The sequence below is a fragment of the Dreissena polymorpha genome, chromosome 4 (genome assembly GCF_020536995.1).
Source record: "Dreissena polymorpha isolate Duluth1 chromosome 4, UMN_Dpol_1.0, whole genome shotgun sequence".
In the NCBI taxonomy this organism is placed as follows: domain Eukaryota; kingdom Metazoa; phylum Mollusca; class Bivalvia; order Myida; family Dreissenidae; genus Dreissena; species Dreissena polymorpha.
The window spans coordinates 15038477-15066403 of record NC_068358.1 but is presented as its reverse complement, the minus strand read 5'-3'; the positions used below and the strand labels follow the sequence as shown (position 1 = coordinate 15066403).

The 27927-nt window shown below is 35.9% G+C and overlaps 1 protein-coding gene across 3 annotated transcripts in view; it reads left to right on the top strand.

Moving 5' to 3' along the window:
* The window catches only part of LOC127879704 (protocadherin Fat 1-like), a 148872-nt gene that overhangs the window by 65983 nt on the left and 54962 nt on the right, over positions 1 to 27927 (top strand). For all 3 annotated transcript variants that reach the window (XM_052426699.1, XM_052426700.1, XM_052426701.1), the window contains exons 5-7: positions 14527 to 14844; positions 15176 to 15392; positions 24714 to 24853. In XM_052426699.1, coding sequence (XP_052282659.1) covers positions 14527 to 14844; positions 15176 to 15392; positions 24714 to 24853 — 675 coding nt within the window. The remainder of the gene's footprint in view (positions 1 to 14526; positions 14845 to 15175; positions 15393 to 24713; positions 24854 to 27927) is intronic.

Sequence of the window (27927 nt, the reverse complement as noted above, 5' to 3'; positions counted from 1 at the left end):
TAGCAGCTCCTGAGCAGACTGTTTAAATGAGCAGGCTGGTCTGGAGCTACCTTGTCTGCCAATGAGACCAACAAACTTACACAACTTTATAGCGCACAGACAAGTAGCTCCTGAGCAGACTGTTTAAATGAGCAGTTTGGTCAGGAGCTACCTTGTCTGCCAATTAGACCAACAAACCTTGCATTACTTTATAGTGAACAGGCTAGCAGCTCCTGAGCGGACTGTTTAAAAGAGCAGGCTGGTCTGGAGCTAACTTGTCTGCCAATTAGACCAACAAACCTTGCATTACTTTACAGTGCACAGGCTAGCAGCTCCTGAGCGGACTGTTTAAATGAGCAGGCTGGTCTGGAGCTACCTTGTCTGCCAATTAGACCAACAAACCTTGCATGATTTTATAGTGCACAGGCTAGCAGCTCCTGAGTGGACTGTTTAAATGAGCAGGCTGGTCTGGAGCTACCTTGTCTGCCAATGAGACCAACAAACCTTGCATAACTTTATAGCGCACAGACAAGTAGCTCCTGAGCGGACTGTTTAAATGAGCAGGCTGGTCTGGAGCTACCTTGTCTGCCAATGAGACCAACAAACTTGCACAACTTTATAGCACACAGACAAGTAGCTCCTGAGCGGACTGTTTAAATGAGCAGGCTGGTCTGGAGCTACCTTGTCTGCCAATTAGACCAACAAACCTTGCACAACTTTATAGCGCACAGACAAGTAGCTCCTGAGCGGACTGTTTAAATGAGCAGGCTGGTCTGGAGCTACCTTGTCTGCCAATTAGACCAACAAACCTTGCACAACTTTATAGCACACAGACAAGTAGCTCCTGAGCGGACTGTTTAAATGAGCAGGCTGGTCTGGAGCTACCTTGTCTGCCAATTAGACCAACAAACTTGCATAACTTTATAGCGCACAGACAAGTAGCTCCTGAGCGGACTGTTTAAATGAGCAGTTTGGTCTGGAGCTACCTTGTCTGCCAATGAGACCAACAAACTTGCATAACTTTATAGCGCACAGGCTAGCAGCTCCTGAGCGGACTGTTTAAATGAGCAGTTTGGTCTGGAGCTACCTTGTCTGCCAATGAGACCAACAAACTTGCATAACTTTATAGCGCACAGACAAGTAGCTCCTGAGCAGACTGTTTAAATGAGCAGGCTGGTCTGGAGCTACCTTGTCTGCTAATGAGACCAACAAACCTTGCATGACTTTATAGTGCACAGGCTAGCAGCTCCTGAGCGGACTGTTTAAATGAGCAGTTTGGTCTGGAGCTACCTTGTCTGCCAATGAGACCAACAAACTTGCACAACTTTATAGCGCACAGACAAGTAGCTCCTGAGCGGACTGTTTAAATGAGCAGGCTGGTCTGGAGCTACCTTGTCTGCCAATGAGACCAACAAACTTGCACAACTTTATAGTGCACAGACAAGTAGCTCCTGAGCGTACTGTTTAAATGAGCAGGCTGGTCTGGAGCTACCTTGTCTGCCAATGAGACCAACAAACTTGCACAACTTTATAGTGCACAGACAAGTAGCTCCTGAGCGTACTGTTTAAATGAGCAGGCTGGTCTGGAGCTACCTTGTCTGCCAATTAGACCAACAAACTTGCACTACTTTATAGCGCACAGACAAGTAGCTCCTGAGCTGACTGTTTAAATGAGCAGGCTGGTCAGGAGCTACCTTGTCTGCCAATTAGACCAACAAAATTGCACAACTTTATAGTGCACAGACAAGTAGCTCCTGAGCGGACTGTTTAAATGAGCAGGCTGGTCTGGAGCTACCTTGTCTGCCAATGAGACCAACAAACTTGCACAACTTTATAGTGCACAGGCTAGTAGCTCCTGAGCGGACTGTTTAAATGAGCAGTCTGGTCTGGAGCTACCTTGTCTGCCAATGAGACCAACAAACTTGCACAACTTTATAGTGCACAGGCTAGCAGCTCCTGAGCGGACTGTTTAAATGAGCAGGCTGGTCTGGAGCTACCTTGTCTGCCAATGAGACCAACAAACTTGCATAACTTTATAGTGCACAGGCTAGCAGCTCCTGAGCGGACTGTTTAAATGAGCAGGCTGGTCTGGAGCTACCTTGTCTGCCAATGAGACCAACAAACTTGCACAACTTTATAGTGCACAGGCTAGCAGCTCCTGAGCGGACTGTTTAAATGAGCAGGCTGGTCTGGAGCTACCTTGTCTGCCAATAAGACCAACAAACCTTGCACAACTTTATAGCGCACAGACAAGTAGCTCCTGAGCGAACTGTTTAAATGAGCAGGCTGGTCTGGAGCTACCTTGTCTGCCAATGAGACCAACAAACTTGCACAACTTTATAGCGCACAGACAAGTAGCTCCTGAGCGGACTGTTTAAATGAGCAGGCTGGTCAGGAGCTACCTTGTCTGCCAATGAGACCAACAAACTTGCATTACTTTATAGTGCACAGACAAGTAGCTCCTGAGCGGACTGTTTAAATGAGCAGGCTGGTCTGGAGCTACCTTGTCTGCCAATGAGACCAACAAACTTGCATTACTTTATAGCGCACAGACAAGTAGCTCCTGAGCGTACTGTTTAAATGAGCAGGCTGGTCTGGAGCTACCTTGTCTGCCAATGAGACCAACAAACTTGGACAACTTTATAGCGCACAGACAAGTAGCTCCTGAGCTGACTGTTTAAATGAGCAGGCTGGTCTGGAGCTACCTTGTCTGCCAATGAGACCAACAAACTTGCATTACTTTATAGCGCACAGACAAGTAGCTCCTGAGCTGACTGTTTAAATGAGCAGGCTGGTCTGGAGCTAACTTGTCTTCAAATTAGACCAACAAACTTGCACAACTTTATAGTGCACAGACAAGTAGCTCCTGAGCGTACTGTTTAAATGAGCAGGCTGGTCTGGAGCTACCTTGTCTGCCAATGAGACCAACAAACTTGCACAACTTTATAGCGCACAGACAAGTAGCTCCTGAGCGGACTGTTTAAATGAGCAGGCTGGTCTGGAGCTACCTTGTCTGCCAATGAGACCAACAAACCTTGCATTACTTTACAGTGCACAGGCTAGCAGCTCCTGAGCGGACTGTTTAAATGAGCAGGCTGGTCTGGAGCTACCTTGTCTGCCAATAAGACCAACAAACCTTGCATGACTTTATAGCGCACAGACAAGTAGCTCCTGAGCGGACTGTTTAAATGAGCAGTCTGGTTTGGAGCTACCTTGTCTGCCAATGAGACCAACAAACCTTGCATAACTTTATAGCGCACAGACAAGTAGCTCCTGAGCGGACTGTTTAAATGAGCAGGCTGGTCTGGAGCTACCTTGTCTGCCAATGAGACCAACAAACTTGCATAACTTTATAGCGCACAGACAAGTAGCTCCTGAGCGGACTGTTTAAATGAGCAGGCTGGTCTGGAGCTACTGTGGCATCATATTTGATAAGACCCATTTTAATATGACGTCGGTCTTATGTTTGGCATATATAGAAATGTAATTTGCATAATTATATGTTTTCAAGAGAAACAAAATTGGATATGATCTATGTGCACTTAGTTTAATTAGCAACTGTATCAAATCAAATTGGCAAAAGCTACTTTGCTTCTGCTAAGTGCATTAATTTCATTAATCTTTAAATAAGTGTCTTTAATTGCAACATCACAGACATTCATCAATTAGAGCTCTTCTAAAGATAATTATTATTGCTGCAGATAATTAATTTGACAAATTATTGGCAGAAGTGTTTCTGCAGTGATGAACAGTTTGCAGGCTAATGTAAGCAAATTAATTTTGTGAGATTATTTTCTTTGAATGCTCAGTGCTACAATGTTCTTAACATTCTTATGCTTGTAGAGATGAATCATAAGGCCAGAATTTTTTAATTAAGTGATTTTCGGACCCGCCGACTCTTATTTTTGACGAAACAAAAAAACAATAAAAAAACTTGAATCTTGATTTTTTTTCGGATGCAAAAAGGTGACTTTTAACACGAAACGGGTGCCGGGTTTAAGAAAAAGTTTAATTGTGCTGGACTTTACCAAAAGCTACGCCATGATTGTTTGTTCAAGAACGCTACAACCCTTTCACCAGCAAAGTCTGCTATAAACTCCATTCTATACATAGATGGTGACGTCACTACGTTACTGTCAATAAGACCGGTGTGTACACAATGCTGCTAACTCAATAATTATGCAACCGGCAAATGAAATCCTGAATAGAATCGATTTGTAAATAAATAAATATTTAATTATTTGTTTACGATTCCATAAAATTGATAGTATTAAAATGACTAAAAATGATTATGAAAGCAATCAGAAAAGAACGATTTTAATTCAACAGGTGCCCTAAATGTGAAACCCTTTACGCTTATCAAATTTAAATCTTCAATATTTTATACACAAATACGGTCATATTTTAAAGAATAAAATTGTATGTGTTTTTAAATGCGTGTTGTTAAATGCAGTTGTAGTGAAGAATCTGTGCATATAATACGTGTTTTTTCGTTATTTTCAATGGGTACAAAATGGGTACGAAACTTCGGTTTTTGTTCCGGACTGGTTCGTACCAAAAGTTCAAAAATCGCAAAATCATCAGATTTTTAAACAATTTCAAACCATGAATGTCCAAATAAAATAAATTAATTATTTGAACTAGTTTGTTTTTTCAGGTTTAAAATGTACAGTTGTATCCAAAATGAAATTTCCTGGTTATACATGTCAGGCACTTCAGGCATCCGCTGTGAACATTGCAAAAACTTGACTCTTTGAACAATGGGTTAGTGATGGAAATAAACTAATTTTGCAAGAAAGAAAAGCAGGAATGTACGGATTTTGAGAGCGCCCGCTGATGATCATGTCCGAGAAAATGTGTATTTTCGCTATTATTGCATAAACAAATCACACATACCAAAATAATTTTAAATAACATTGAAAACAATATGTTTTGTTCATTCAACATCCACAAAATAATTCGATTATTTCAATACAGTTCAAGGTTGTGTTTTACATATGCCTCACTCGGTCATCATCCTAAATGACGAGGCTTTACCTTCGGATAGGCAGTTTTCAATTTAAAATGTGTTTAAACAGTGGATTAATGCAAAGTTGAAATGCAGCCGCGCAAAGTAAGAAATGAGGAATTATTTTGGAATTTACAGTAGGAAAGTTGAAGGTACATAAACACTTACATTTACAGCATAGTCTTTTGAAAGTGTTGAGTAAATAACCTAACTTCATTGATGTTGCCGATAAAATAAAGCTGTTGTCAAGAGAGTGCAGATGGTATAACTTGAAAAGTGGATTGAAATAGTCATTATCCCTGCATGCATGAGGAAACTGGTGCTTATTCAGTTCCCCATTTATGCTTGGAAAGTCGTGGTAGGCTGGAGAAGGGAAGTAACTGCGCGTGGACCAGATTATGGATATGAAAAACACATAACAGGGCTTGAACGGCACGTGAATCGCATTGTTAATACACGATTTCTCCTGTTTAAGCCCTCCTTTTGCCAAGTTTCTGCACCCCCCCAGAGGGCATTTGATAGTTTATGCAATAATATATTATTTGTATTTGTCTGCAGTATTGATTTTTACTGGACAATAAACTATAAATGTTTCTTTTAAACCTCAATAGCTTATTTGTTGTTTGTTGAGATAAAGTATTTTTAATGCAAAAAATGGATTCCTTGTGAAAAAATACATAGAGATGGCAATTAAGTTTCAACCAAATGAGACAATTAAAACAAAAAAATAAATTCAAATGAAAGCAAAAAAAGTTATTTTGTTCCATGCAAAACGCACAGGTACTATGATTTAAATGCTCAGCAAAAAAATCACCAAAAAGTTAATTTTGGACAAGTGAAATATTGCATCACATTTGAACCAGTTAAGATAATTTTAAAATTCAAACTGATTTAAAAACTGCAAATCAAGACCTACAGTCTGATTATGTCATCATTTAGCAAATCAACATGTTTGAAAAAAATCTTTGCACTTGCTTAGTAAAAAGAACTTCATACCATAACATTTTTTAAATGAGTGCATATTTGGTCACCCATTTTATTTTTTATTTTTTTCCCTCCTCCTACCCGACATTTTTAGAAAAAAAAATCAGAAAATCATTTTATTAAAAAATTCTGGCCTTATCAGCAATTCTATCCATAAATATTGGGCATGCAAAATACAAAATTTATATTGTTTGATATGGTATAAAATTACTAAAACATTACTAGTTTCCATTAAATGCTTTACAAATACAATTACATGTTGCAAAATGTTTGATACATTGTGATGTGTACTTGCAACATGTAATCGTGCATTCTGTATTGTTTTTCGTTTCACAATTGTGAAATGATTAATTGAAACAATTTATGGCAGGAAATAACATTTGTTATATCTTGTTCTTCTGAAATGTTCATTCTTGTTTTGTGTTACAAGACATCTAAACATATCTTTTATCTCCATTTTTTTCTAGCAGACATTTATTTGGTATCATGAATTAGTTGATGTCTGTTTTTATGTGTGGCGGATAAATGTCATGTCCTTCAGTTTATGTGTGGATGCACTCGGTGTAAAAGACCCTTGTTAGGAAAAGCCTGTGTTAACATTCTGTTCATTTCTCAATGTCATTTGCATGTCCATGTCTCTGAACTATTCACCTCCATGGACAAAGCCACTGGCTTGCATAGTTAGTTCCTTAATGACCTCTGGTCAATCAGTCAGGTTGGAGTGACCTGAAAGTGGCTGCTGCTGACCTGTTCATCACATTATGGAACTGACCATATTTAGAAAATCTAATCATTCAGAGTGTGAATTCAGAGGACAGCTTCACTTGATCATGATCATTTATTATTACTACTACATTAAAGCGGGTATATACGATTTTGTATATGTGTTTTATTGTAATATATTGATAAAATATGTTACAATAACACAAAATAGGCAAGAAAAATTATGCATTAAAGCCGAATTTCATAAAATGCAGCATAGACAAATTAGCGCCCCGAGCCGATAGTGACGTACATATTTTCCTACAATAACCGAAGCATTCGTCTTTGTATTATTAACCGTTAAACTACGAGGGGTGTTCCAGAAGTTCGTGGATTTTCGCTATAACTTATTAGTTTGCTGGCAAAAGTCAATGAAATTTACATATTATACAAACCAATTATCACGGACTTTATATATAAGCTTAAAATGCATGAATTCCATAATGCGCATTTGAAACGCGTTGCAATAGAGACCTCAGTAACGACATGTGGCGCACGCGTGTATTTTATTATAAGAATGAGCGTTACGCGAATTTAAATTTGGTTTAAATGTCGTTGATAAACAGAATTTACGGCAAATTTCACGTGACAGCGCCTAAGTCCTCCTTATAGCCCGGATTTGGCCCCTATGGACTTCCGCGTCTTCCCGGAAGTTAAATCACAGTTGCGCGGTATTCGCTTTGCAAGTAAACAGGAACTTACAGTTGCAGCGAATCGTGTCGTCTTTTGACGCTGACTGGTATAGAGACACTTTTGACAGGTGGATTTCCCGACACATAAAGTGCATTCGCGTTGGAGGTGATTATGTGGAAAAGATAGTTGTTAACTTCATAACGTCATTGACGTTGAACAGAAACGTTACACGCATTGTGCACATGTTTAAATCTCTGATATATATTTATTGTTTTATGCATTTCCATGATATTTGGAGAGTAAATTTGGAAAGGACGAAATATTTTTAACATGCTATTTGTTTGTCCATTTATGTTACCAAAAGAAAGTTATAGCGAAAATCCACGAACTTCTTGAACACCCCTCGTAAGTTTGGATACACATCGTACATGTATGGTATACATGCTGGCGAATTCGGCTGTACAGCCGTTTTCAATTTCAGAATTAAATATCTGGCTTATTTCGCATTTTTCGACACATGTTCTTCTTAACTTTTATTTTAATTTATATTGAAATATATATATAATAAGTTTTTTACACAGTTTATATAAATTCATAAATATTTGACAAAATCGTATATACCCGCTTTAATATGGTCTTGTGTAAATCAGTTTTAAAGATCACTTAAAACATCTTTATAAAAACAACTACAACAACAACAGCAACAATACAAACTGACTTAAGTTATGAACACATTTTGTCCTAAACCATTTCAGGATTGCATGTCCCTATTTTAAGTATTTACAGTATGACAAAGTTTATAAATAAAACACATTAATAATTTGACAGTCCATGAGCTCAGCTGAAAGCAGCTCTGTGTTTTTATCACTACTTTGTCATTTTTTGAAGTTATTCTGTTTTGTAACAGCCTTAAAGCCCAGCATCTAGAAGCAAGTTTATTTGAAAAAAAGAACACCAATCTTTTCCTGAAAAATAATCACAGCTCTGGTCGTGTGTGTGTATTCCCCTGAACCACACTTCGAGAACCAAGAAAGGCAATAATTGCAGAAATGACAGTCCCAAGAAGGTGACTAAAACATCAACAGTTTACTTTCCTCTGAAAATTGCTTCTAAGGTTCCCCACAAATGGTGTGATTTGGGAGTGACAGTTATGTCTAGAAAGTTGTTCTGTTACATTTATGGGGAATTGATCTGTTTTAACTGTAAGGAAACATTCAATCTTGTGTGGTGTCCCAAGGTTGCTGTAGAAACTAATGTGTGGTGTTGTCAAATATTGTGTCATATCATGTGAGCTTGTCAGAAGTGTGTGTGGGTGTTCTAAGTGTGCATGTCAGAAGTGTGGTTGTTTGAAGTATGCATGTCAGAAGTGTGGTTGTTTGAAGTGTGCATGTCAGAAGTGTGGGTGTTTAAAGTGTGCATGTCAGAAGTGTGGGTCTTTGAAGTGAGCATCTCAGAAGTGTGGGTGTTTGAAGTGTGCATGTCAGAAGTGTGGGTATTTAAAGTGTGCATTTCAGAAGTGTGGGTGTTCAAAGTATGCATGTCAAAAGTTTGGGTGTTTAAAGTTTGCATGTCAGTGTATGGGTGTTTGAAGTGTGCATGTCAGAAGTGTGGGTGTTTGAAGTATGCATGTCAGAAGTGTGGTTGTTTGAAGTGTGCATTTCAGGAGTTTGGGCATTTTAAGTGTGCATGTCAGAAGTGTGGGTGTTTGAAGTATGCATGTCAGAAGTGTGGGTGTTTGAAGTGTGCATGTGAGAAGTGTGGGTTTGAAGTGTGCATGTCAGAAGTGTGGGTGTTTGAAGTGTGCATGTCAGAAGTGTGGGTATTTAAAGTGTGCATTTCAGAAGTGTGGGTGTTCAAAGTATGCATGTCAAAAGTTTGGGTGTTTAAAGTTTGCATGTCAGTGTATGGGTGTTTGAAGTGTGCATGTCAGAAGTGTGGGTGTTTGAAGTATGCATGTCAGAAGTGTTGGTGTTTGAAGTGTGCATTTCAGGAGTTTGGGCATTTTAAGTGTGCATGTCAGAAGTGTGGGTGTTTGAAGTATGCATGTCAGAAGTGTGGGTGTTTGAAGTGTGCATGTGAGAAGTGTGGGTTTGAAGTGTGCATGTCAGAAGTGTGGGTGTTTGAAGTGTGCATGTCAGAAGTGTGGGTGTTTGAAGTATGCATGTCAGAAGTGTGGGTGTTTGAAGTGTGCATGTGAGAAGTGTGGGTTTGAAGTGTGCATGTCAGAAGTGTGGGTGTTTGAAGTATGCATGTCAGAAGTGTGGTTGTTTGAAGTGTGCATTTCAGGAGTTTGGGCATTTTAAGTGTGCATGTCAGAAGTGTGGGTGTTTGAAGTATGCATGTCAGAAGTGTGGGTGTTTGAAGTGTGCATGTGAGAAGTGTGGGTTTGAAGTGTGCATGTCAGAAGTGTGGGTGTTTGAAGTGTGCATGTCAGAAGTGTGGGTATTTAAAGTGTGCATTTCAGAAGTGTGGGTGTTCAAAGTATGCATGTCAAAAGTTTGGGTGTTTAAAGTTTGCATGTCAGTGTATGGGTGTTTGAAGTGTGCATGTCAGAAGTGTGGGTGTTTGAAGTATGCATGTCAGAAGTGTTGGTGTTTGAAGTGTGCATTTCAGGAGTTTGGGCATTTTAAGTGTGCATGTCAGAAGTGTGGGTGTTTGAAGTATGCATGTCAGAAGTGTGGGTGTTTGAAGTGTGCATGTGAGAAGTGTGGGTTTGAAGTGTGCATGTCAGAAGTGTGGGTGTTTGAAGTGTGCATGTCAGAAGTGTGGGTGTTTGAAGTGTGCATTTGTATGTTTCTTAGAAAATAAAACCCTGTATAAAAATACAGTTATCTTACTCTGAGAAGGAGGTGCACAGTTTCCCACTGAAATAATGTTATGGAAAATGTATATCTGTGTTAACAATTTGGATTAATTGCCATCAAAATTTTAGCAATTTTGATAAAGATAGTTTCTCATTTGTGAACTTGTTGCTGGGATATCAGTTCAATTCAGATAACAAACTTGCAATATTACCGGAAAAAACGATCCGCAAATGATCTGAAAATAGTTTGTAATCTGTTGGCAAATGACATTTGCATATGAGAAGATTTGTTTGATGGTTGGTGGTTTTTATATAACAATGCACGCCTTCACAACTTGATGAGATTTTGATGCAATGCGATAGTGTTCTGTGGGAATAATGAAGCAGAATTATGTTTTTACTTGCAATAATTCTGCAAAAAGCAGAGATTTGCTTCCAATTTTTACAGGAAAAAATGTTGGTTGAAAAGCATGCATTTTTGTCCCCTACCGGTTTCACCGGAGGGGATTTATGGTTTGCGCTCTGTCTGTCTGTCAGTTTGTCTGTCTGTCACACTTTTCTGGATCCTGCGATAACTTTAAAAGTTCTTAATATTTTTTCATGAAACTTGCAACATGGATAGATGGCAATATGGACATGATGCACGTCATTTTATTTTGTTCCTATGTCAAAAAATTGTGGTTGCTATGGCAACCAAAAATAAAAAAAATAATCTAAAAATGGTGGAATTTCTGACAATGGTGGAGCCAGTAGGGGACCATATTGCTTGACAATAGCCTTGTTAAAGGCTAGTTTGGGTTAAATAGCTTATTTAAAAAAAATGTTTAAATTACATTATTTTAACATGATTTTCTGTGAAACTTCATGACTCACAAGGGAACACTGATGATCCTTTTTCATGGGTTAAACAAGAACAATTGGTCTGTAGCCAATTGGCTGCTTATGGCAAAAGACCTGATTTCGCTAAATGCAGCTAAAGTATTTCTCTATTCCAATTTATCTTTTTTGTTGTTGTCATTAATCATCTCTGCAAATATATTATTAATGCATGTTGGTGCAAATACAAGACAATAATTATTAAGATGTATTGTTAATTAATTGCACCCTACTTTACGTCTCGCAAGTCTGTGGCATCCTTATGGTTGTCATCTCAATATTATAATGATTTTACTCATTAATGTAATTATTAATAAATTATTGTTACATGCACTTGAACTACTTAAGGGGCATTAATAATGTCTTGCACAACCTTGGCGTCTTGATGAGTGTCATTGCGGTATTGAATATTTTTACTCATTACTGTAATTAGTAAATTATTGTTGCATGCACTTGGGCTACTTAAAGAGCATTTATAATGTCTTAATTATTAAAATGATATGGAAACAAATGCTTCATTGAGATAATTATGTAATAAAGTTGTTATTAGGAATGATCAAATGATTGCCTGATGGTGTTTGGGGAAACAATGGTATATTGTATTGATTGTATGTGATAAATACAAAAAATGATGTGTTCTTGATGCATATATTGAACTATAATTTGAAAGCATATTGTAACACCAGACACACTTAAAATTGTCTGTGAACAAAAAACCTTTTTCCCCATAAATAATGTCCTTCCAAAAATTTACAAAATTATAATTAAACATTGATCTGCAGATTTATGAATATGCATTTCTTGCATGCATATAAGCAATTACTTATTCTACGTATGCACAAGCCTTTAATAAAGCATCCCATAACTTTGTCAGCAAGGCCAGGAATGCTGTTGTGAAGTGTGGGTACCCAATAGATGTCAACAAACAATGCTGATTATGACAATCAGATGTAGGGTTCTAACTAACAGACTGTGGGTACCCAATAGATGCCAACAAACAATGCTGATTATGACAATCAGATATAGTGTTCCAACTAACAGGCTGTAGGTACCCAATAGATGTCAACAAACAATGCTGATTATGACAATCAGATGTAGTGTGCTAACTAACAGTCTGTGGGTACCCAATAGATGCCAACAAACAATGCTGATTATGACAATCAGATGAAGAGTTCTAACTAACAGGCTGTGGGTACCCAATAGATGTCAACAAACAATGCTGATTATGACAATCAGATGTAGTGTTCCAACTAACAGGCTGTAGGTACCCAATAGATGTCAACAAACAATGCTGATTATGACAATCAGATGTAGTGTTCCAACTAACAGGCTGTAGGTACCCAATATATGTCAACAAACAATGCTGATTATGACAATCAGATGTAGTGTGCTAACTAACAGTCTGTGGGTACCCAATAGATGCCAACAAACAATGATGATTATGACAATCAGATGTAGGGTTCTAACTAACAGGCTGTGGGTACCCAATAGATGTCAACAAACAATGCTGATTATGACAATCAGGTGTAGGGTTCTAACTGACAGGATGCCCACAGTAGGGCCTGTTGCAGGAAATGGTGTGCTTAAAGGCTGTTGTCTGTGACAATAACATGTGAAAGAATATTATTGTGTTCACACTGCAACTTTTATTTGAGGGTGCATGTATCCCCTAATTTCAAATTTTAGAGTTATGCAGCAGAATTTGTTATTAGTATTTATATTTACAAATATTAAACTGTGTTATAAAAAATGAAAGAAACAAGAAAAAATTGCACAAAACCAAACCAACACAACAAAGCCACTTAATTTCTATAAAATAATCATGTGCATGGATATAATAAAACATGCTATCACCTCACCAGGGTTGCCACTTAACTTGAAAAATCAGGGAAATTTGATTTTTTTCAAGGTCAGTGAAAAGTCAGGGAATTTAAAAAAAATGGTCAGTGAAAAACGAAATTTCAGAAAAGACAGTGAAAAGTCAGGGAAATATAAAGTTTGGGTCGATGCAGAAGTTATTTAGTGGCTATGGCAGTCTTCAGGTATCATTTGTTTTAGTGGATTCAACAGTATATGTTTTATTTGAAATGTTTTGACTATTTCTATGTACATAAAACATTAATATGTGTAAAGCATGTTCAAAAATGTTAATTTATCTATTTGTATGTCTCCCACCACTTTAGTGGGGGACATATTGTTTTTTCCCTGTCTGTTGGTTGGTTGGTTTGTTTGTTTGTTTGCTCCAACTTTAGCATTTTGCCATAACTTTTGCAATATTGACGATAGCAACTTGATATTTGGCATGCATGTGTATCTCATGGAGCTGCACATTTTGAGTGGTGAAAGGTCAAGGTCATCCTTCAAGATCAAAGGTCAAATATATAGCTTCAAAGCGGCACAGTAGGGGACATAGTGTTTCTGACAAACACATTTCTTGTTTTATCTTTGATTAATTTTTTGTATCATTGAAGGCTGAAAGGCTTTGCAACCCTACCCCCAGAGCTGATTCATTAGAGATGGCAGCATGAAAGAGCTATACTGACTTTGCTTATTTATTTCAGTTATCAAGAAGACCTGCTTCTGCTCCTAACTGCATGATTTGCATGTATTAACCAACCATATATCACAGATCACATATTGATTTACTCTTCTAATTTCAGATTTAATATAATGCACACATAGATAGACATATTACCAGCATGAGTAAACAGACACTATTTAATGATTGTTGGCTCAAAGACCCTAAGTTTTCATCATGGGTTGGCAAAAACTCTAAAAACGAAAACAAAGCACGCTGTCTTATATGTGATGGTGGTTCCTTTACGCTAGGAAACATGGGAAAACAAGCTTCTACTGCATTTCCATAACTATTACTAACATTACATGTATCTACCTATAGAAGTATGTTTTGTTAATAGATTTTGAGACATTATATTGAGCTTTCAACAGAAGCGTGTGGGCATCAAAACTAATTTTGCTGTAAAAATTGACAATAAAAGATGGACACATAGGGTTTTGGAATTGGTGCAAACACAAGGGGGCTGTTGTTGGTAGCTGGTGAATTAATCTTAATTGTTGGCCTATCAGTTTCAGACAGTGTTTGCATTTACCAGTATATTTAATAGTGCAGTTTTTGTTCTGTTGGAAAATGTCTAAAAGTTTTAATATGTGGCTGAATTGCTCTCGCAAAATTTAATGACAATGGATGCTAGTTTGGAAAAAACTTAATAATGACACCAGGTTATTATAACAGTTGTTATCAATACTATGAGTAATAATAATATTGAAGAGTTTACTGTTTGATATTTATCTGATAACTTAAATACGTGTCAAGTAGTGTTTTTACGCAGAATACACTTTGATACTGTGTTCCTGTGTCACACACTTTTCAGGCATTTAGTGATGAATAATAATCTGAAAATTAATTATATTGGCCTGTAATTGATGGATGTCCTTAAATACGGTATTCCTTTATTTTCAGGTGACGATTACCGACCAAGGAGAGCCACCTCTAAAGTACGAGACTCGAGTCTTCATCACGGTCCAGGACGACAATGACAACAAGCCAACCTTCAACCAGCCTCTCTACCGTCTGCAGGTGCCTGAAACCCTTCACCATGGCAACAACATCGTTGTCTTCCAGATCCTAGCCTGGGATGACGACGAGGGACTAAATGGCGAAATCAAGTTTGATATCCGAAGAGCGAAGGACGATTCTGACTTCTTCACCATTGATCCAGAGTCGGGGGTCGTCTTCGCCACTGATGATCTTACATTCGGGGATGTACATCACTTCGTTGTGAGTACATTAAGTGATAAATAATGTTCAATGTTTTACAGGTTTTGATATGTTACTACATCCTGATGGCTGCTGACTGCATTCTCTGAGACCCACACATATGTTATCAAAAGCAATACCAGGAAACATTATTCCGTTCAGTTTTTATCAAATGCAAATAGTTTCCTGCAGACATATGGTTTTCAATACAAATCCCATAAATATCTACAAGAAAGCTGCTTACAAGCATTAGTTTAACAATTTACAACTGAAACATCTGTAGTTATCCCTTTGTAAGCATGAGATAGCATTACTTTGATGGTGCTACTAACTGCCTGTGGGCGTTCCCCAGGTACGAGCCTCAGACAAGAGTCCCAGTGAGCCCAAACGCTCCACTGTGAAGGTGCGTATCGAGGTAGTGGAGCGACTGAAGAAGTCTCCAAACCCACCCAAGTTTTCAGTGCCATATCTCATGAAGCGGGTGATGGAGAACGACCGGGTCGGCCATCTTATTGACCTGATACAGGCCCAGGATTTGGACCGGGATGAACTCTTCTACTCCATTGTTGGTGAGTGGAATGTCTTCTTGGAGAAAGCTTATGTAGTATATTGTAAAACGATTATTGAATGGCATTCGAATAAGGAAGAAAGATGCACACAATATTGGAAGGATTCTGAGCAAAAAACATTGCAATTCAACATTTATCTGACATAATTCAATATTTATTATCAAGTTGTCAATTCTGAGATTAATGGGAGTTAAACTGCTTGAAACAAGTATGTTTGTATCATTATAATGTTTTACTGTGTACACACTCAAAGGGATACTATTTAAATGATCCCCCTTGTCACCCAGCCCTACTATGTCCTCCCCTGAACAAAAACTGCAGAGAAAAAACTTTGTGATGATCTTTTGTAAGTTGCTTCTCTGTTATTGATGAATACTGTATGAACACAGTGACATAAGATTATACCACTAATAATTGATGAAACAAAAGCACACAAGTTTCAATAAGAGTTGCTCTCCTGGGGCTTTCTAATATCTCCAGCTCTTGACATACTGTTGTAATAAATCTTTCTTTGGAGGGTCTTCTTTGCCTCGTCTAACTTTATTATTATAATTATTATACCACATTTATATAGCGCCCTTTTCATACTCAAGATGTGCGTTCAAAGGCGCTTTACAGTTTTTCCCTGATCACTGGGTCATAAGTCGTCCGTTAACATCTTGGCGCAGTATGCAGCCATGGCACATTGGCTTATTTCCCTCACAAGCTGCATCTCTGTTAATGGTAAATTCTTTATGAACAAAGTGACATAAGATTATACCAACAATGATTGATGAAACAAAAGCACACATGTTTCAATAAGAGTTGCTCTCCTGGGGCTTTCTAATATCTCCAGCTCTTGACATACTGTTGTAATAAATCTTTCTTTGGAGGGTCTTCTTTGCCTCTCCCTAACTTCACAAGCAATCTGGTGCCATAGAATCAGAGAATCTTCTTATATAAGTGGTATCTTGTATAGATATCCAACATATTCTACCCTAGCGATTAAGGGTTAATAAGCCCTATATAATGTTTAGGTGCCATGTTTATGTGCAACTAGTGTCTGTTGTTTCAGTAATTTCAAAGTAAGTGTGAAGAACATAATGATAAAGGTTCATTAACCCACATAATTATGATTATTATCATGTGCTGAAAATTGTCTTGGATGAGAATTTTCTCTTACTCTATAATTGTGTCGGTATAGATATAATAACATCAAAGCAAATGATCATACTTTCTTGAGTTAATAATTCATACTAGAAGTACTTTAATTCAGAATTTGTATTTTCTTTCAAATAATCATACATCTTTGATTTCAGGACACCGAGTAGAAATACGCTAATTTTGAATTTTCATTTTTCATCAAAGGAATTACTATTGCCTCAATTCAATTCCTAGCTTCATTTTCATCTTGTTACGCGAAAAATATCAGAATTTTAACATCAATTATCTGACAATACACAAGCATCATGAAAACTTCACTATTTCAACCAATAATCTTTAAACATGTTTTGAAATGAAAGCTGAATATAGAAACTGCAATTTGTAATGCCATTATTATCTCTTGAAAGATTAAAATGAAAATTGAAATCATCTGATAGTGTGGTTATTTCATTTTATATGCAGATTTGAACATTGAAACCTATTGATATGGTTATCAATAATCTTCTAAAAATAAATTGTGGGCGAAATTTGGCTTAACCCTCTACCACTTGGATACATATTTTGACGCATTTGTATTCCAATAGAAAATTCAATTAATTTAAGACCTTTATTACTAAATTCAAGTTTTAAAGGCTTCATATCCAACCCTTAGATACTGATGATCAGCGAACAGCATATATCCTGAACAGGGTGTGAGTTGCTCGCAGGCTGTTCTGGTTTATGCTGTTTGCTAATAGCCATTTTCACTTTTCTTCTAAGTGGGAAAGGATTACTACCCTTTACCTCTTATAAACACACTTTGATGCATTTGAAGTCCCTTAGAAAATCTAATTGAACTAAAAATATTCTTTACTAGAATCAAGTTTTAAAGGCTTTATTTCCAACCCTTGGATACTTATGAGCAGCTAACAGCATAAAACCTGAACAGACTGTGGGTTACTCGCGGACTGTTCTGGTTTTATGCTGGTTGCAAAAGCCATTTTCACTTTGCTTCTAATGGGGAATGGGTTAAGGACGAAAACTGTAAACATTTCTGTGCATATTAAGCATAAAAAGCTCATCCGGCTGTAAAGGTTGTATTTTTCCCAGGTTCTACAAACATGCCACCACTTTCTTTCTTTCCTCCAAGACCACATGGAATGTAAATAGAGCTGTAACACCTGTTGTCATTTCCCACCCACTATCATGTAAAGAGCCCCAGCACCCAACTGATCCCTATTTATAGACATGAAACAGACATCAGATTTCCAGATTGCACACTTTTTTCAAGAGGAGAATATTGTGGTAATTTTAACTTAACAACCAATTCTTGTATTTATTATGTAAGGGTGCTGTTTCCAACTCACTTCATATTAAACAACAACAACAACAGGAACATTATTGTTGTTTGGACACCTTTCAGCCCTGAAAGTTTTTCTGTACTTCGATTTATGATAAAAGTCTCAAATAATGGTTATTTGATATTATATTATGTATTTTATGTTTCAGACTTGAATTCACACAATATTGATATATACTATATTTTGCATATACACAACTTATATAAATGTGAAAAAGTCATGAAAATATAAAAAACTCCTTCAATACAGTCTTGGTGTGTTTTGACATTTATTAATAACCTTCCCCAAAAAGCAGAAGAATGATTATAGAAATTCCCTTTAGTTGTTTGTCAGTAAGTCAATATGTCTGTAAGTCAACATTTTGGCGTCTTCTCAATAGGTATCTCTTTTACCCCTTGACAGATTTTAAATAAGCTTGCCTGTAATGTTGAGGACATTAAGAAGATGTGCAGAGGGCATGAGTCAGTCACACTTTCTCAATGTCAAGGTCATACTTAAATTACAAACCTTTGAGCTCTATTTTTGTGTCTGCTCCTTATCTGTCATATCTTTTGAAGGATTTTCATTGAACTTGCCTCTAATTGTTGTATTTTAGGCACTTGAAATTGACCACCAGTAACTGTTGATCGAGACACATACCACTTAGATGCGTTTTTTCAGTCATTTGTAGTCAATTAGAAAGTTATATTTAATTTAAGACCTTTCTTACTACAATGTATATTCAAGTTTTAAAGGCTTTATTTCCAACCCTTAGATACTGATAAGCAGCAAACAGCATAAAACCTGAACAGACTGCGAGTTGCTCGCAGGCTGTTCTGGTTTTATGCTGTTTGTACATAGCCATTTTCACTTTGCTTCTGAGTGGAAAGGGTTAAACGGTACATCAAACTATCCCTTCTGAAACCACTGTTTTGTTGACTATGAGTCAGTTGCTATGTTAACTGCAAATAGAGTCCTGTTGCACACTGATGAAAATGTACACATGCTTAATTTTCATTGTAAATATCAGCTGACGGTATTTTATTTGTATAATAGAATGCTTTGCAAATATGAACAGATGTGTCCTTTTAAATGTTGCTGGGTTTTTAGGTTTAGGTTTTTATGTTAAGATGTTATCAGAGATATGAAAATATCTAGAAATATATTTATTTTGCAGCTTCTCTAGAATATTGTCTCTCACGTGACGTATGATACCTTTGATGGGGAAATTATGGAAAATTTAATGATGAGCTTGGAAAACAACAATTATGGCAACATATGAATATTGAGTTTGGGAATGTGTCAGGGGCATGTGTCAAATGCAGATGGCATTTTTGACAAGTGTTTCTGGCACTGACTTAATGGCGATTGTTGGTCAGTCAATATGTGGAACCATTCTGTAACTGACTGTTGTTATTTTCATGTAAAGTATCAATTTAAACATTTAACATTTTCTGGTAATATAAAGATGATCAGTGTTCAGACCTCTGAAAAGAAATTTCATTCTTTATGCTTACATGCAGTTGTTTGTTTTGATTCTTTTAAATATACTAATTGAATTTTTACTCTACATTTTTCCATCCAGTATCTTCATAAATAAATTGGAATGTTGACACCAACACATGCTTAAATATTACATTGTTGAAGAAGGTCCATTTATCTGCATAACTCTTACTCGTGATATTTTAAGTTCCTACACAATATAATTATGCATCTCTATATAAATCGTGCACAGCTGTATTGGAAACTTTCATTTAAAACTAAATAGATTTTTATTTACATTTATTTTATTATGCTCCCCCAACAAATATATTGGGGGAGCATATAGTCGCCGCTTCGTCTGTCTGTCCGTGTGTACGTCCATCTGTGCACAATTTTTGTCCGGGCTATTTCTCAGCATTAATGACCGGAATTCAATTAAACTCAATGGGAAGCTTCACTACCAAGAGGAGATGTGCATTGTATCAGCCGGTTCTGGTCGGATGATTTTTCACAGAGTTATGGCCCTTTGAAATTTTGCATTTACTGTACATATAGTGCAATTCTTGTCCCCCCAACGTCCCCCCAACTACTAGACGTTTCCTTTTATCTGAATATATAGTGCAATATTGTGACAAAAAACCTTTGGGGAGCATCACCCATCTCCAACGGATGGTTTCTTGTTAAATCAGTTCCATTCTTTTGAAAAGATACCAAGACATTTACCTAAATTGCCCATTTGATGTAAAAACTACTTTGCAATTTGATAACTCATTTGTTTATAGAGATCCCAGTCTAAACACTCTGCCATGGTGTTAAATATTTGGTACTGTCATAATGAAGACATATTCATCTTCCAGTTTGGGACATTATCTTTCATTTGAGATGGCACACAATCTCATATTTACAGAGAATTACATACACTAAATCCTTTTGATGAAGGTTGCAATCTTTGCATACATTCCATTGTGTCAAAATATGTTTTCTTGACAAGTGTCTTCATGGAACATCAATGATGGAATGTTAAAACAATTACAAGATTTTTTTGTTCTTATCTAGACTAATGGATGATTTTAATGGTTCATGATATTGTCGCAAAATTTAAACTTCGACGGTAGTAATCAAAGTTAAACTTTGCGCAAATTATCTCAACTAAATTTTAATTTAGTCAAGAACCTGTGGTCTTATTTGCGGCTGCTGCCACCTGTCCATTTGGACAAATTTCCATGTAACTTGTACACTATATAGCTGAGCTAGTAGAAATTAAATAAGTCATTTGATTCTACTACAACAGTTTATTTATAGCATATACAAGTACACACGTTACTTCCAACATTTTCAACAAAAGTCAAACATTCAAATATATACATCATATTAAAACATTCTAAGTTAATTTCTTATTTTCTAAGTTCTATCTCTTAAATTTCAGCCAATTCCATTCCTAAACATTCTAAATCCTATTTCATTTTAAATCCAAAAGCCCCCCCCCAAAGTTTCCCGAGGCCTTTTATACCGTATTTTACCATGCATAGCGCGCGGTTTTTTACCTTCAAATTTCAAAATAAAAATTCAGTGCGCGTAATACATTGACACAACGCTTTCCTGGTTGCTAAATTGCAGAAAATCCATTTCGTAATCGTAAATCTTCACAATTGCCGCCATTTTTGTTATTGCAGAAAACTACACCCTATAATGTTATAGACTGAAGGGGCCGTTGTCGAAACAACATATAGCGGGAAAGGTTAGGAATGAACGGGGTAGTAACAGTTTTGACAAAAATTAAAAGATGAAAAAAATGTCTTTGTTGGTGTTTTCACACTTCTTCATTGATTGTTCATTAAAAAAAATCGAGGTATATCGATCCCCGTGCGTCGCGGTATTGTTTGTTAAAGTTTTTGTTGTCATGAAAACTCGTTGATTTACAACGCAAAACGTCTTATTTGAACTGAGGCTAATTATTTCAATCATATTTTTCAACTTCGCTTTTGCTTTATTTTGATAATTTAATCCAAAGTTTAATGTTAGCAATTCCGAAAATTTGCACTCTATGTGAATTGACAGTTTGACGTCATCAAAGGAAAGCCGCTTCCTGTCTGCAGCAATAAAGCGACAAGTTTCTCGCTGACAAAATTGGCTTCCTTTGTCTAGCAATCAACATGCTGAACCAATTGTGTGTTTGTTCCTCAATGGCAATCGTCCAATTAAATAATAGCACGTGCAAAGCTCCGCCTTCGAACCTTTTGAAGAGAACGGAGGTGGAGTTCAACGGTTAATTGAGCAAGTGTTTAACGTAGGTTGAGTTCCGATTTGCCGAAATTACTCGGCCCTAAGCATTGAAACGACGAATACATTTATCAATGATTTTCCGATCTCTGCATAAATATGCTACTGTGCCTATTTACTACGTAGGTTACAAACCAACAATAGAGATATAGACTCGTTTTATTTTCTTTCAATAGAGACAAACAAATGATATTTGTCAAATGGCTTTACGCCGATAACGCCAACTGTATGGAATTGAGGGTTCGGGTGTATTGTTTGTCTCACTATAATATCAACTAGACGCAGTGAAGGCGCGAAATACCGGGTCAAACTGGATTTAATGGGGAGCATCTCTTAATGGGGAAATATTTAAGTCGATGAAAAATAAAATGGGATCCACGGACGATTTGCGTAAAATTGGACATTGCGATGTTGCGGGTCTGCAGAAGAAGATGTCATACGATGTTGTGAGCGGCAGGTAATGAAAATGTTACACTGTTCAAATGTGAGTAATAGGTAATGGTGGTTCGAATTTAACGCGCAGGGGTCTTTAAAAACAAGCGCAGTTCGCAGCAATAAGGACATATCGGTGTTAACGAGAGAATAATCTTAAAAATTATCAAAAAATATAGTGCTATGCAACCCATGCTCCTAATCGTATAAACGCTCCCTACTTTAAAACAAAAAATTAAGCGCCCGAAAAACTCAGATTAAATGATTGCGCAATATAAGAATGGCGGCCATTTTCGGCCAAATTTTCGGGTTTTTGGTCTTGAATTCTTTTTTTTCTCCATTTTGGCTTTAAAAAATCGCATGCGCGTTATACATGGTAGCGCGTTATACATGGTAAAATACGGTAGTCCCTGTCATAAAATAGTTGAGGCGGCTGGGAAAGGTTACATCACTGACGCCAAATTGCCGCCACGAAAAAGTTACATCATTGCCGCCAGGAAATAGTTACATCACTGACGCCATATTGCCGCCACGAAAAAGTTACATCATTGCCAGTATCAGAAATGTGTGAGACCAGCAATTAGACTAGATCATAATTAAATGGCCAATATAATCTTAGCAAAAAAATGCAACAATATGGCAGGTGGATTGCAAGTATGAAATTATTTATAGACAGTAGCCATTGTTCCATATTTCATTAATTCATTGTAGCCATTGTTCCATATTTCATCCATTCCAATTTTTGAACGACAATTGCAATATTGATGCTTATTTTGATAATTATGGGTTTTTGACATGTTTTGTTCATTTATAAGATGTATTGATTATGGAAATGTTCTTTTCAATGTTAAAGTATACTTCCTTCCCTTAAATTGTAATTATTTTTTTTTTAAATATTTGAACATTATTGTTATTTGCTTGGGATATGGCTTGTTGATGGCTGGATTTGTCAGGAGGCAGGGTTAAACAGGTGGATTCTGGTCATAACTTTTATTTGCATGGGTTTGATCTAAATGAAGCTAAGGATATAGCAAGCTTGCAGTCCGGATTGGATTATTGACTTGTTGGTCAAGGTCATTGTGACTAAAAATATTGAAAAACAGTTGCGTCTCAATGACTTGATTTTTTATGAAGATATTTCACTCAAATTTTGTGTGAGGTTAGTTACATAAGGGCTTAACTTGGGGATTGCATATTTGGGGCCAGTCAGGTCAACTTGAAGGTCATCTTTACTAAAAAAAGAAAAAGAGCAAACAGAGCTTCCTAGTCAATAATTAAGTTTTCTTTGGCCAATCTTCATATAACTTTGCATATAGCAAACCTGGATGGCGATCTGGTTGAGATTGTATTTAGGACATGTTGAGTCAAAGTCAAGGTCACCGCTTGCTTAAAATAGAAAATCATTTAGCTCAATAACTTTAGTATGAATAAATATATCACACTGACCTTGTGTGGGTTAATATGGTCATTTAGGTAAAGGTCAAATTCACTGTTGCAAAAAATAAAAAGTCAACAAACAGGACAGGTGATTTCAGTTCAGTACCTTGTCAAGCAGACTAAATAGAACCCCACTAAGTAAACAATATGTTTTTTACGTGCTGATCCAGTAAAGAGTGAAGAAACTGTTTAGTCTGCACATTTGGGCTTCTCATATGCTTGCACATTGTAGGTGCAAATGTGACTCAGTGTTAAAAGATAACTTTAAGGTAGCACATCCCTAATGGGCACATATCCAAATATAATTTAATTAATTATTTTCCTAATCAGCATCATTTCACTGAACTACATGCAAATTTGTAGGTAGACTTTCCATGCTTAAAAAAAAATATACAGATTTTTTCAAAACCACCCTCACGCTCCGCTTTTGTCCAGTTTATTTTCACCCTTGGGGTATATAAAAGTTCCATAATTCATTCAAATTTCCAAATATGGGCATGCAGTTGGTGTGTACAGATGCAGTAAAGGTGTTTAAAATTCAAACAAGATGAAATAAGTATTCTTTTACAGACATTTATTTTTTACAAATTTTTATCTATGGAATAGCGCCATGAAATGTAAGTGATATCAGCCAAGTAAAAATTGGGTCGGTTAAAAACAATGAGTCACCTACCTCAAGGTCCTGTTTGTTCAACCCTTCACAGGTGTTTGCAGCATTTGTAATTGCATATTTATGAATGAATTAAACTAGCTCTGTTTTTTTAATATAATTATTTTCAATGGGTAATTATGCACAGTATGCCCCTGAAAACATTGTTTCAATTTGATATTTTCAAACTTGAAACACATTCCATTTTAATTAATGAATTTGTATGCCCCTATAAATTGATGATATTTAGCATGGCACTTGTATGTCTGTCTGTTTGTATTCTCTTTAACTTTTAGGTGGATTTTGCTTAAACTTTAACAGCTGAATATTGTGTAGCTGATTTTTAATGTAGGAATTGTTGCTGCAACCAGTATTTGCAAAATTATGGCCCTTTTTTATGCAATTATTTTATTATTATGACCAAACCCATTGTTTTTGTAAAATTGTTATGTTCTGTTGCTATCACACTGAGTTAATCAAGGTAGAAGCCAAACGCAGTTTCTTAGCAGCTTTGATTCAGTTGCTGAATATTGCATACTTTACCATGCTGTTATAAATGTGTCCCCTTGCCTTATTCAGATGGAGACCCTGACCATCAGTTCTACATCGGCAAGACTGAAGGAATTCTCATGGTGGCTCGGCCCCTGGACTGGGAGAGGAAGAAAGCATACAACCTTACCCTGCAGGTCACAGATGGAGTGCACAACGACAACTGTACGGTAAGAATTCACTCTTAATTTACTGTTCGGTAAGAATTCAGAATTAATTTTGGTAAGAATTCTGACTAAATTCACTGTACGGTAAGAATTCAAACTTCAATTATGTGTACTGTAAGAATAAAGACTTACTGTACTGTACAGTAGTTCAGACTTAATTTACTGTACGGTAAGAATTCACTCTTAATTTACTGTACAGTAAGAATTCAGAATTAATGTACTGAATGGTAAGAATTCGTACTATATTTACTGTACAATAAGAATGCAGACTTAATTTACTGTGTGTTAAGAATTCTGACTTAATTTAGACTGTACAATAAGAAGTCAGACTTAATTTAGTGTAATGTTTGAATTAAGATAGAATTTGCTATATGGTAAGGATGTTTTCTTAATAATCTGTACCGTAAGAATTTGGACTTGAATAAATTTAGGGTTATAAGGCTGCCATGTTGAATTTAGTGTATGGTTGGAATTTGGGCTTAATTAACTGTAAAGAAAAAATTTAGGCTTAATTTACTGTGCATTAAGAATTTGAGCTAAATTAAAATACTATAAGAAGATGGGCTTCATTGATGTACAGTTTGAATTCGGGTTTTATGTACTCACTGTACAGTAAGAATTTGGGCTTAATTAACTTGTATTACATTTGCATGCTCTTATAAAATTGTCATGTATCAATAGTTTAAGATGAAAATGAAGATATTTTACGTAATTCAGCACACGCTAAGCTTCTGGAGTGGATTTTTGATTGCATCTTATGTGTGCATCATTTAACAAGGCTACACACCACTTTAACTGCTGACATACAAAGTGGAAGTTTGCCCTAGAATGCCATTTAACTGATTATTCTACAAAAACAGGCTGAAAATCAATACTTAAAACTAGATGACACCATGTAGGAACATAAATAACTATTAAATTGTAATTTTCGCTATCATTTGGCCCCATGATACAAACATTTATGACTTTTATTTTGTAAGAAACCAGCAAGTGTCTCCGAATATATCCTTGCAAGGATGTATAAATTGCTTGTGAGGAATGAATTAATTACCTTGGTTTGCATAATCAGAGGGCCTATTTTTACAAGCAATCATTCATCAGACTCACTTTTAAGAATTGTCTCAAATGATTTTGTGAGCTGTATCCTTGTTTTTGTCTGCTTGAAAAGTACCTGTGCAATAAATATGGAACAAACATAAAGTAAGAAAGAACAATTAACACGATTATTCAATCATTCAGTTACATGCAGAAAAAAGGAACATATTTATTAACAATACTTATTATTCATTTATTAATGTTTAACTTAATTCCAGCTACGAAACCCAAAATATGACCTTCAAATTCTTGGTATTCAATGGTGTTGTTTTTTTTTCCTTGGAAGCAGCCATCAAGTTTTGCTTTCCTCTGTTACAGCTGATTTTGTCAGATTTATAAATATCTGTCCATATATATCAAACAAACCAAACATATCTTGGTATTCTCAAGGATATTCTGTATCATTTTTTAACCATCATATTATTAAGAATCTTGTCCAGTATTTACTATAAACAGGTTGACTAAAGTATTATTAATTGTTTATTATCTAAATTGCAATTATTAATACAGAAAATGGTTCTATTAATGACCTCTTAGAATCTTTGATTTTTGTATAAACAACACCATGTTGACTTCCTCATACAAGATATATCATATCTTTGGAATTGGTTATGTAGCTCTTATATTGAAAGTAGAAATAATAAAATTGGTTTGAAGAGGTCTTATTTAGCCAGAAAATAATTTATAGCACTTCAATGGGTGTTGATATTTGATTTAAATTCTGGCTGATTGTTGCATTTAAGTGTAATGATATTTGAATAGGCTAAAGTATCTGCAAATAAACACCGGAAATTGGCATATTTAGATTCCTTACGAAGATTTGAGATAACTTTAATGATGTGGATTTGAAGAATTAGGATCCCTGATTGGTTATTTATTTCAGTTGAGTTGTAAATGATATTGCCCAGCTAGTGTGTTAGAAAACCTACACCAGATATGTGGGCATTTAAGATTTTAATGTACATTTTAGATGCTTACTGAGGCTTTATGTATAGATTTTTGTATTGAAAGGCTTTCACTATAATGAACAGTGAAGGCAAAACATGTAAGGTTTCTGAACAGGTCGAGTTGATTGTATGTCTTCAAAAAAAAATGGAAGACTATAAGACTAGTGTTGATCATTTAAATATCTTGTCCATACATCCATACAAAGTAATTGGTGATCTTATATCGGAAACATCTGCTAAAAAATTAAATTAACAACTTAATTAAATTAGCAGAGTTATATGAAAATACATTATTATATTCTGATGGAGAATGATTTATACTATGCCATGCTGTGTTACATAATTCTCATCCTTAAGTCATAGTAAATTACTTAGTTTTGTCCAAGATATTTATTTCTGAGATATTTATTATAATGAGAAGTTGCAGTCATGGATGCATGAGACATTAATTTAGATGGACTTTGATCTTTTAAATGTACTTCTGGTGTAGTTTTGGTGTACTTTTAATATGTCAGCATAGTCTTGCATAAGTAATGTTACAGTAAAATGAGTCTCTTTAATGAAATGGCCAAATAATCCCCAACAAATTAAAAACACAAATATAAAAGGAATATCTAAGGATAAAACATATCTAAACTAAGATCAATAAATAAATAAATACACAAAATGTATAAAGTTCCCACGAGAGGGTTCATGATAATTATCCATGGACATCTCTTACAATGAGTATATCAACTTAATGTCATCAAAAGTAAGATCCCCTAATAAAGATTACCAAATAAATTAAATTAACAAAATATATATCAAGATTTATCATACGAGTCTGAGTAAAGAGTTTCAAATTTAGATTAATATTTTTCTGAGAAAAATATGCTTAAAGATACTTAATAAATTAATCAGCTATAATCTTTGCTATAAACGAATCCCACACAAAATTTTCAACAAAAACTGATCATTAGAAGTATTGTAACAATCTTGCTTGCTAAAATATATTTCTGAACAATCATGGTTTTTAAAGGTTGTTAATTGATTGCA